The 11,924-nt window shown below is 45.7% G+C and overlaps 1 protein-coding gene across 3 annotated transcripts in view; it reads right to left on the bottom strand.

The window, feature by feature from the left end:
- The window catches only part of BST1 (bone marrow stromal cell antigen 1), a 30,933-nt gene extending 19,226 nt beyond the window's left edge, over window positions 1-11,707 (bottom strand). For all 3 annotated transcript variants that reach the window (XM_047856986.1, XM_047856985.1, XM_047856984.1), the window contains exons 1-4: window positions 11,439-11,707; window positions 9,284-9,410; window positions 7,444-7,579; window positions 2,900-2,982 (exon numbers count right to left, since the gene is read on the bottom strand). In XM_047856986.1, the coding sequence (XP_047712942.1) occupies window positions 2,900-2,982; window positions 7,444-7,579; window positions 9,284-9,410; window positions 11,439-11,611 (519 nt within the window). In that variant the 5' untranslated portion in view covers window positions 11,612-11,707. The remainder of the gene's footprint in view (window positions 1-2,899; window positions 2,983-7,443; window positions 7,580-9,283; window positions 9,411-11,438) is intronic.
- Between the last annotated feature and the right edge of the window lie 217 nt (window positions 11,708-11,924).

The following is an 11,924-nucleotide window of genomic DNA, read 5'->3' on the forward strand; positions in this document are numbered from 1 at the left end:
AGCTGATGAAGACTCCGTGTCTGTAAAGTCGCTGATTGTCAGGGAAGGGAGAAGGGGACGGTGGCAGATCACAGAGCAGTTCTTAAAGGTGCCCGCCCGGAAACCACGCACACTCCCTCTCACATCTCTTTGGCCACCGCAAGTCACACCCAAGTAACTTGAACAGGCAGGGAAATGCAAACCATGTGTGTGGAAGATGAGCCAGACATATTTTGTAAACAACTCTACACAACCCTAGGGACCACCACAAGCACTGTGCACAGAGGTATGTGTGGCAGTGTTGTCTGTAAGCAAACTAAAATAGGCAACAACAAAGGAATGGTAAGTAACCCAAAGTACTCACATGTCTGAAATATTAGCCAACCGTTACTAAAAGTCCACACGAGATTTGCAAAAGCGTAAGAAGCGCTCACATTTAAAACGAAATGCAGGATGACGTAGACTGAGCACGAGCCCTCAATGCTCAAAATAAACGGGCAAAAGTCTGGAAACATTAGTCAACCCCCCAAAATTCCCAAGGAAGGGATAAGTCCAGAGAAGTTCCCAAATCTCCAGTTCAGAATACTACTGCCTGGCTCAGTCTGTAAAGAATACAACTGTTGGTCTTGGGGTTGTGTGTTCGAGCCCCACGTTGGGCACAGAGATGACTTAAACATAAAATCTTGAAAGAAAGAAAGAAAGAAAGAAAGAAAGAAAGAAAGAAAGAAAGGAAAAGAATCGTACTGGAACATGCGATTTCCCTGATAAAATGTTTCCGTTAGTGAGGCGGGGGGCCGGAAAGGCAGGTGGCAATGAGATATCCACGCTGGACTTATTGTCTGACAAAGTGACACCTAATGCCAGCAGCAGCAAAGCAACAGTGAACTTCATGCTGTGTACGTTTTAGCTTGCTTCAAAATAATGCTAATGGTCACGGTTAAATCCACAAATGCCAAAGTCTGGTGACCACTATGCTGAAGGGGTCACCTTTACTTATACACGATGAATTTTTTCTTATCTATATTTTCTATAATTTGTCATTTTTAAAAATAACTTTTTAAGAATAAGTCTAGAAAGAACGTCCAGATATTCTTCTTTTTTTAAAACATGCTTATTTGTTTACTTTTGAAAGAGAGAGTGTGAGAGACAGAGAGACAGAGACAGAGAGAGAGAATCCCAAGCAGGCTCTGCACTGTCAGCACAGAGCCCAACTTGGGACTTGAACCCATGAGCTGGGAGATCGCGACCTGAGCCAAAACCAAGAGTCGGACAATTAACCGACTGAGCCATCCAAGCGGCCCTAATGTGTCATTTTTTTAATCCTGAGCAGCTACTACATTGATAAGAAAAAAAGGTAATAAAAAATGCATGCAGATACAATGAAGCTATATGACGCAGCGGATATAAGTCCATGACTCCTCGACTTACGAGTTCTGTAATAAGCCTGGTTAAGTTTCCTGATCCCTTTGTGCCTCATAAGGATCCCTCCCTCATAGGATTGTTGTAAAGATTAAATCATTTAAAATAATAATTATTGGGCACCTGGACGGCTCCATCGGTTAAGCGTCTGACTGACTTCGCCTTAGGTCATGATCTCACGGTTCATGGGTTGGAGTCCCACATGGGGCTCTGTGCTGACAGCTCAGAGCCTGGAGCCTGCCTCAGACTTTGTGTCTTTCTCTCTGCTCCTCCCTGCTCACTCTCGGTCAAAACTGAATAAACATTAAAAAAATTTTTTAAATAATAATCATTAACATCTATTGAATGAATACTTCTCTGCTACAATTCAGACCCTCTCCTCATTGTTATGCTAAACTCCTCTCCTTGTGCATACACGACCCAGCTCATTCCAAGGGCTCCTAAAACGTGGGTATGATTCTTGGACTCCCATTCCGGAGTTGGAGAGGGTAGAGGAGATTGGTTTGGAGCACACTCTTTGACGTGGGGCCGGTGCACGGCAAAGAGTACATGGTTTGTTGTTGTTGTTGTTGTTTTACGAGAATGTTGACATTGCCCCTGAGTTGCTGTGACAACCAACCCCACATTCAGGCGATGAGGCACCCACAGCCTCCGTGAGCGCTGGCAGCCCAATGCTCACTGAGCGGAGTCTCCACTGGAAACGAAGCCTATGGGTAGTGAGCAAAAGTGGGGTGCCCCCGCTGGCGCAGCAGGAGAGTGCAGACATTAACAGTGCCTTTTGCCTGGAGCAGGCCCATTGCCCTGCTCTAAACCACAACGTGGAAGAGGGTCTAACAAAAGTCACCCTGATTAACAATGGACCCAGTGGACACCTGGGGATCCAGAATGGGACAAAAAGGGACATGGACAGACCTGAAAGGGGGTGGGTGGTTGTAGGTGATGGGACCCTGAAGCCCACTGGCCTCCTAGTCAATACAGCCAACGGTTAATAGACTATCATGAACTGGTAGCTGTATAGACCTTCCACAAAAGACCATTTCCGTGTCTCCAGTTTACCCTCTGCTCACCTGTCACCTATCACCTCCTCTATCATTAATATCAGTCTTGGGGACATTTCTGACCCCCACATCTTGATCTCAGGTGTCCCAGGGGTTCGCATAAAACAAGGGTCACCCCATTTTACATAGCAGTCAAAACCACATTGACTTAAAATACTAGGGCAGCCGCGGCATGGTGGGAGTAATAGTGACTAGTTAATATCCTCATCTATACCAACACTCACTGAATGTGTCCCCTGTGCCAGGCACTGCAGTAAGTATTTGGGCTCCTATGTCCTCACACTTCTACGGAGCAAAGTGAATCAGACTGGGCCAAACATGGATGGGAAGAGAGGCTCAGAGAAGTTAAGTCATGACCCGATGGGCCCAGTCTCTGAACCCCACTGTCTCATGTTTGCAGGCCTACACCTGCTTAGCCTCTCAGCTGCCCTCCCCACGCTTACCTGCATAGATGCCATTTTCCAGTAAGAATCCACAGGGTTGTTCTCACAATCTTCTGACGTAGGGCAGGACTGATAATCGAGCCCTAAGGGAAAAACAGACAAACATGTTTCATTCCAAACATTGTATCAGAGAAGAATTAATTTAAAATATTTGCTGGCCCCACAAAATCTATTTAGCTTGTGTTTACAAATTTGACGTTCACGGTAGTTCTGCCCACCCAATCCACAAGGAAGCTGGTGAGGGATCACTCAATCCATGACAGCAGGACAGGTGTCATTTTGCTCAGCACAAATGTGAAGAAGGCAGAGAACTAAGCAGTTAGTGAATGAGTAAAGCTGCCGACCACTGAGCATCAGCACGTTAGCTGGGTTATTTCTTTACTGAAGTTCGAGTGAAATTATTTTTTAAAAAAACTCTTTGCAGGCTGCCTGGGTGGCTCAGTCCGTTAAGCATCTGACTCTTGATTTTGGATCAGGTCATAATCCCACGCTTGTGGGATCGAGCCCCACATCGGGCTCTACAGTGAGTGAGGAGCCTGCTTAGGATTCTCTCTCTCTCTCTCTCTCTCTCTCTCTCTTTCTCTCTCTCAAATAAAATTTTTTTAATTAAAAAAAAAAACTTGGCTTTGTTGGGAGAAGTGCTTTCTCCAGTTAGCCCTGGTCTTGGACATAAATAAAACAAAAATACACCAAGAATGTGATAGTCCTTGGCCAAAAAATAGATATTTTATAAAATTTAAAATATATAACATGTCGGCACAAAAACAGACACTCAGATCAATGGAACAGAATAAAGAACACAGAAATGGACCCACAAACATATGGCCAACTAATCTTTGACAAAGCAGAAAGAATATCCAATGGAATAACGACAGTCTCTTCAGCAAGTGGTGCTGGGAAAACTGGACAGCGACATGCAGAAGAATGAACCTGGACCACTTTCTTACCCCATACACAAAAATAAACTCAAAATGGATGAAAGACTTCAATGTAAGACAGAAAGCCATCAAAATCCTCGAGGAGAAAGCAGGCAAAAAACCCTTTAATCTTGGCCACAGCAACTTCTTACTCAACACATCTCCAGAGGCAAAGGAAACAAAAGCAAAAAGGAACTACTGGGACCTCATCAAAATAAAAAGCTTCTGCACAATGAAGGAAACAATCAGCAAAACTAAAAGGCAACCGATGGAATGGGAGAAGATACTTGCAAACGATATATCAGATAAAGGGTTAATATCCAAAATCTATAAAGAACTTATCAAACTCAACACCCAAAAAACAAAGAATCCAGTGAAGAAATGGGCAAAAGACATGAATAGACACTTCTCCAAGGAAGACATTCAGATGGCCAACTGACACATGAAAAAATGCTCAACATCACTCATCATCAGGGAAATACAAATCAAAACCACAATGAGATACCACCTCACACCTGTCAGAATGGCAAACATTAACAACTCAGGCAACAACAGATGTTGGCGAGGATGCGGAGAGAGAGGATCTCTTTTGCACTGCTGGTGGGAATGCAAACTGGTACAGCCACTCTGGAAAACAGTATGGAGGTTCCTCAAAAAATTAATAGAACTTCCCTACGACCCAGCAATTGCACTACTAGGTAATTCATCCAAGGGATACAGGTGTGCTGTTTTGAAGGGGCACATGCACCCCAATGTTTATAGTAGCCCTTTCAACAATAGCCAAAGTATGAAAAGAGCCCAAATGTCCATCGATGGATGGATAAATGGATAAAGAAGATGTAGTATATATGTACAATGGAGTATTACTCGGCAATCAAACAGAAATGAAACCTTGCCATTTGCAACTATGTGGATGGAACTAGAGGGTATTATGCTAAGTGAAATTAGCCAGTGAGAGAAAGACAAATATATGACTTCACTCATATAAGGACTTTAAGATACAAAACAGATGATCATAAGGGAAGGGAAGCAAAAATAATATAAAAACAGGGAGGGGGACAAAACATAAGAGACACTTAAATATGGAGAACAAACAGAGGGTTACTGGAGGGGGTGTGAAGGGGGAGGGGCTAAATGGGTAAGGGGCACTAAGGAATCTACTCCTGAAAACATTGTTGCACTATATGCTAACTAACTTGGATGTAAATGTTAAAAATTTTAAAAATTAAAAAAACATATTAAGTGTAATATTCTATAAACTTCAAAATTAAAATGTTACTAATATAATATTACATAATCTTTTGAAATTCAAATAAACATTTTTGTGCATATATATATATACATAAAGTGTTAAAATGTATTAATTCTTTAAAATTTTAATGACAGAATTCAGCAGCCATATAATGGGATCATGTCCACCATTTACTCTATAAAAAAGGAGAAGGTACTCATTGACAAGTTGTCCTAGAGAGAACCAAACAGGGCAACATATGTGCTTCCGAGGGGAAGTATGGGGAGCTCCCACGCCCCCTCCAGGCCCACCACCCTCCCAGCATCTGCGTTCACCAACTCAGAAACCCTCTGAACCCCACTACACAAGGGTTTTATGAGATTTCATTACGCAGACACAACTGATTAAATCGCCAGTTTGGCGGTTAACTCAACCGCCAGCCCCTTTCCATCCTGGAGGACAGAGACGGGGCTGAGAGCTCACAGGCTCTAATCAGGCTTTCCTTGGTCTTCCTGGTGACCAACCCCCATGTGAAGCTACTTAGGGGCCCCCAGCCACCAGTCATCTCATTACCCCACAAAAGACACTCTTCTCTCTCCTCGGATTCCCAGGGCTTTAGAAGCTGTGTGCCAGGAAATGGGGACAAAGACCAAATATTTGTTTGTGATTATACCGTACTCTCCTTTCCTTCATGTTCTTTCTCTCACACCCCTTCCCCATTCTCCCCACCCTGCTGCAGGATAACCACAGACTTCCTGGTCACTGTCCATTGAACAAATGACCGTGTGCATTGACCTGAGCCCTGCAATTTTCCATCTCCCCACCAGTGAAAGCCAGAGTCCTCACAGGTCCCATGCTGTCTGGCCTTCCTTTATTCCTCTAGCCTCACAGCCTGTACTTTTCTCTTTAGTTACTGTGGTTCTTGCTGTTCCTTAAATATGCCAGACACCCTTCCACAGATTATTTTACTTGCCTGTGTATTGTTTTATCTCCCGTCTATAGTGTAAGGATGGGGTATGATTTGCCTGTTTTATCCTCTGCTGTGTTCCCAGTGCCTAGAAGAGGAGGGCTTGGCACAGAGTAGGCTCTCTATGGCTCTGGGTTGGATGAATGGATGACTGGAGGAGAATACACAGAACTGCGCTTAGGCTACCTTTGAACGTGACTCCAATACCCAGGGAGGAGGAATCTCCAGTTTTCTCAAGGGAGCACCCCCTCCCGCCTCCACCTTTCCTGCTCACCCTTCGAGACTCACTGAGAACCAAGAACTGCTGGGAAGCTTCACGGATACCCTGGTCTAGGCTGGTGTCTGTGCTACTGCTTAGGACCTGGCTTTTCCTGCGTCAGAGCACAGCACAGAAGGGAATGTCCCTCACAAGGCTATAAGCGCCCCGAGGATGGGGGCTCTGTTATCTCCAGTTCCCAGAAGGATCTGGGAGATAAAATGCATGAGGAGAGTTTTCATTCCCACCAGGCCAGCCCTTGTGACTTTCACTGTGATTTCAGTCTCCAAATGTCTGCCGGCACTTGGTGTGGCATTTAAGAGCACAGGCTTCAGAATCCATCAGGAGAGAATTAACTCCTGGCGCTGCTTCTTCCAGTGATTTAACCTCCCTAAGCGTCCGTTTCCCTTTCTGGAAAGTGAGGGTGGTGAGGCCAACTTGTGCAGGATTGGGAGCGTGTGTTCTGGAGTCAGACTGTCTGCCTCTGCTGCTTCCTGGCTGTTCACTCCTCAGCAGGGTTCTTAACCTTGCTGGGCCTCAGGGTCCTCATTTATCGAAACAGGAATTAGGAGAAGACCTATCTCTTGGGGCTGGTGCAGAGATTAAATTAGTTAATACTGTATATGTAAAGTGCTTAGAGAGTACCCAGCAAAAGATAAGTGCTTTCTACCTATTATTGTTATTATCAATTATTATTACAACCTACCTCAGAGGATTTGGGGGGAATCAAATGAGACAAATGCATATGAAAGCATTTAGCACAAATGCACAATATCTACTTAAATGAGAGCTCTTACTTTTCTTTTCTTTTTAAAATTTTATGGGGTGCCTGGGTGGCCCAGTCAATTAGGCATCGACTCCAGCTCAGGTCATGATCTCACGCTTCGTGACTTCGAGCCCCACGTCGGGCTCTGTGCTGACAGCTCAGAGCCTGCTTCGGATTCTGTGTCTCCCTCTCTCTCTGTCCCTCTCCCACTCACGCTCTGTCTCTCTCTCTTAAAAATAAATAAACATTTAAAAAACAGATTTTATTTTTTTAAGTAATCCTACACCCAACACGGGGGCTCGAACTCACAAACCCGACCCCGAAATCAAGAGCTGCATGCTCCAACAACTGAGCCAGCCAGGCCCCCAGAGCTCATACTTTTCTTGTGGTTTGTGCAGGAGTCTTACCGGAGGCATTTTCCTGTCGACACCAGCTCAGAAAATCTCCAATCCTGCCATACAGAACATCACACAGAGGCATAAAGCGACGGGCATTCTCCGCATAGCTAGTGACGAGGAGGTGGTTGTTTTCCCAGAACAGGGACTAAGGAAAAAGCAAACACAAAATTACCATATAAAATAAAATCAAGGCAGATTTTTTTCAGACATGTCAGGCAGTCCATTGCTCATTCAACTCCAGCTTGCCTGACAACTGAACTTTCTTTTTCTTTGTCTCTGTTTACCCAGAGTATCCCGATATTTACTCCCCTTATTCCTAGGGTATCAGGCAAACATTAACAAAATACTTTCCCAGCAGCGTTTATATAAACATTCCTGGATTAAAAAAAGATCAAAGGACCTGGGTTTGAATCCTGAGTCTGTTCATACACTAGATGTGTGATCTTGAGCAAAGCATGTAATCTCCCTGTGCCTCGGTTTCAACATCTGGAAAATGGGGAGCATGAGCCCTTTCTCTTCTACCACAGCTGTGTTCAGGATAATATGTAACCACAAAAAAGCACTTCCCAGAGCATAAAGTGCCTCAGAAATATGTGACTTTTATATTATGTTTTACAGTTTCCACCGTCAAGCTACGGTATTTTCACACAACGGTAATACAAATAACGACATCCCGCTCATAATCTCATTAGATCCTTAGTAGTCCACTTGGTCTATGCCCAGACTGGAAGGTTCCTGGGGGAGGGGCTGTTTTGTTCTCTGTTGCACTTTGTCCACTTGTTGCCTTAGCACAAAGTTCAGCAGGTGGAAGTAAATTGGGAACTATTTCCTGAGTTCATCAGCTAGCACCAAAGAAAGAACAAAATTCATCGTTCCTCTTTTTACTGGCAGGGAGCTGGCAAGGTGCAAGATGCAACCTATTTTCAATCTATTATATCACTGAACCTTCCAGCTCCATCAGAAATGATGTTAAGGTTTTCTCATTGGTAAACATTATTGTTACCTGATTTTACAATGAAAAATCAGGTTAAGAATTATGTTGTCAGAGAAACAGTAAAGGTATCTTTCTTTAAACTCAAGGTATTGTTCTAAGCAAGCATTTTATGTAGATTTTCTCATTTATTTTGATTTTATTAGAACTCAGAACATAAAAAAAAAAATAACTCAGAACATAGACATGTGGTTTTCTTAATGGTACTGAACAGATAGAATCTTAAGGTTCCTTAAAATGAGGGATCAGGGGGCACCTGGGTGGCTCAGTTGGTGAAGCATCTGACTTCGACTCAGGTCACAGTCTCACAATTTGTGAGTTTGAGCCCCGTGTCAGGCTCTGTGCTGACAGCTCAGAGCCTGGAACCTGCTTTGGATTCTGTGTCTCCCTCTCTTTCTGCCCCTCCCCTGCTCACACTCTGTCTCTCCTTCTCTCTCAAAAATAAATAAACATTAAAATAATAATAATAATAATGATAATAATAATAATAATAAAAGGAGGGATCAGTCTTCTGGGAAGATATTGAGGTTAAAGCCTTTCTGAGTCCCTCAAAGTTCAGACCAAATGGGGCCAGTTGGGACACAGGTTATTCAGAATTGGCTCGGGGCAGAGGCCCAGGAAGAAGGTGTGGCAACGTCCTAATGTGGTGATTCCTGCACAGACTTGTTGACCTAGGAAAGTCCCTTCTGCCCAGACAGGCAGGAGACCCAGGATTACCAGTGAAGATGCCTTCCCATCAGAGAGCTCAGGTGAGTTTGTTGCTTGATTTTTTGGTGATACTGAAACAGGGTCCCACAGGGTCACAGACACTGGCCCAGGCACTATCTATCTCTGTAGAGACAGAGAGGAACATTTTACCTTGTCCCTGGGAATGGAGTGTCTGGAGAGGCTAATAAAAAGGTCATAGTCCGAGGGAAATACAGAACAGGGATCCTTGTCCAGAACCACTTTAAAGGCTTCCCAGATAGCTGTGCAGTTCTTGTCCCTGTACAGAAGTACAAGTTAAAAAAGAAAAGAAAAGAAAAAAAAGCCAACGACATCATGAAGTGATGTGAAACACTGTCATTTCTCTCAAAGTTCAACAGCTTTACAGGCAATTTTGCCATTTATTAACTCTGCAGAACTAGGCACAAGAAAGGCAGCAAACTGTCATGTCTCATGCATTAACCCCAGCTCAGAAGAGGAGAAGACAAACCCGTGACAGATTTAGGAATCTGACCGTGAAAGTGGTCTCAGAAGGAACTACACACATGTTTCAGAGCTAAGGAACCTAAGTCTTGTCTCAGGCTCCCAGAGACCAGCAGAGAAAGCACTGTGCTGGAGGATGACAATTCCAGTAAGCCAGTGCAGGCCCCCAATTTGAGGTGCCTCTCCATTTAGACCTAAGGTCCATTGTGTCAGGGGCTGGTGGACAAGACCTTGTAAAACCAGGCATGGGCTCTGAGTGTTGAGAAAAGCTGTTACACCCGCTGCTAATGTTAGTTAGGAATAAGGTCACATCAGGGACCTAATGTCTCATCAGTGAGAAAATATCTATCTTGTTTCTCCAGCATATTTGTTTTCAGCTTCACGAGTCCTTGAGGACCTCACTGTTCCTGGGAACCCTCCAAAGTTACTCGGGAGAGTAGATTCCTTGGGTACCTGGGAATCGGTACCTGCAGTCGGTTAAGTGTCTGACTCTTGATCTCAGCTCAGGTCACGATCTCATGGTTCAATCTCATGGTTCGTGAGTTGGAGCCCCACATCAGACTCTGCACTGATGGTTGGGAGGCTGCTTGGGATTCTCTCTCCTCTCTGCCCCTCCCCCACGTGTGTGTGTGTGTGTGTGTGTGTGTGTGTGTGTGTGTGCGCGCGTGCGTGCGTGTGTGTGCGCGCGCGCGCGCGTGTGTGTGTGCACACGCGTGCGCGTGCACCCTCTACTCTCTACTCTCTCTCTCCCTTTCTCTCAAAATAAATAAATAAAGAAAATTTTTAAAAGAGAGAGAGAGAGTAGATGCCTGGGAACACAGATCATAAATGTTCCTGGGAAATTGTAGTTAAGCTAACCCCTTGTAAGCCATGCTGGAAAGATTACAAAGTTTACCAAGTTCCTGTGACCAGCTACCTATTTGCAAGAATAACTGGACAAAATGGTGCGGCTGGCAGTATAAGCAGTTCTGAAGTTTGTGTTAGAGGAGACAGTGCTTTGAGAACTATCTCCCTGTCTCCTTCCTCGCTGAAAGTAATAAAAAACATTCGCTCAAAAAAACATTCGCTCAAGCCAAGGGATTTGGGCTGATCTATCGGCTGACACGCCCAAGCCGGCACCCTTTGCATCAGGTGACACTAAAGCAGAAAGGATGCCCTCCAGCGACAGCCACCACTCTTGAAGTCCATTCTGGCTTTTCAAAAACATTCCCCAAGGCATTTGTAACTTTTTATGTCTCGTGGTGGGCACTGGCTATCATGGGTGGGTTCCCTACACGATTCTCTGCTGTTTTTATTTGTCTGAACCTTGTCACCAAAAAAAAAAAAAAAAAAAAAAAATCCTGGCACAATAAAAGGACATTATGAAAACAGCAAAAGTAGGTCCAAAGAAGGTATAAAGATTAGTACGAAGCACTGTGCTGGCAAGAGAGACTCAACTTAGAAAGTCCTCTACCTTAGGGGATCTGATAATGAATTGCCCAAGTCCCCGGACTCACCAATTCCAGCGGAAGGCCCTCTTCCTGGGTCTGACCCCTCTGGCTGAGCACGTGCTGTCTGTCATCCAAACTCCCCTCTACCTAAGCCTCACCTCTAGGCCGACCACCCACAGCCTGCTTCACACACACACACACACACACACACACACACACACATACACACACCGCTAGACCCCCCACTCTCCACATTTGGCTCCCCGCACCTCTAGAACCCCCACTTTCCCCCACCCCTCTCGGGTCAAGATCCTCCCCTTCCCCCCAGGCCCCGACCTTCAGACTCCCCACGCCCTCCTCACCTCCAGACCTCCCGCCGCACCCGCCGCGCTCACCGCAGCTCCGGGCTCAGCAGGGAGCTGTACTCCGCGCAGCGGCCCAGAAAGATGCTCCGTAGGTGCGGGCTGGTGCCCTCCCCGCGCCACCGCGCGCCCCCTGCGCCCGCAGCGGGCACCAGCAGCAGCGGCAGCAGCGACAGCAGCGAGGACGCGCGCCCCAGGGCTGCCATCCCCCGGACTTTGTCCCTCCGGCTCTGTCTTCAGGACTAGCTCCTCTCCCCTGCACGAAGCCGGCTCCCTCCAGCTGAGCTCCGCAGACGCGCACCCCACCCCCACCCCCTCCCTCTCCGCCCCTGCCAGCTGCTTCAGTTCCAGGACTGAGTTAGGACTTCACCGGGAACAGGACTCTGGCTCTTGGCTGATCTCCTCCCCCTCCCCTCCCCTTCCTCCTCCCCCTTCTCCTTCTTCTCTTTTTAAAGATTTTAATTCTTAAGTAATCTCTACGCTCAAGGTGGGGCTTGGGCTCCCAACCCTGAGATCAAG

The sequence above is a fragment of the Prionailurus viverrinus genome, chromosome B1 (genome assembly GCF_022837055.1).
Source record: "Prionailurus viverrinus isolate Anna chromosome B1, UM_Priviv_1.0, whole genome shotgun sequence".
Lineage (NCBI taxonomy): Eukaryota > Metazoa > Chordata > Mammalia > Carnivora > Felidae > Prionailurus > Prionailurus viverrinus.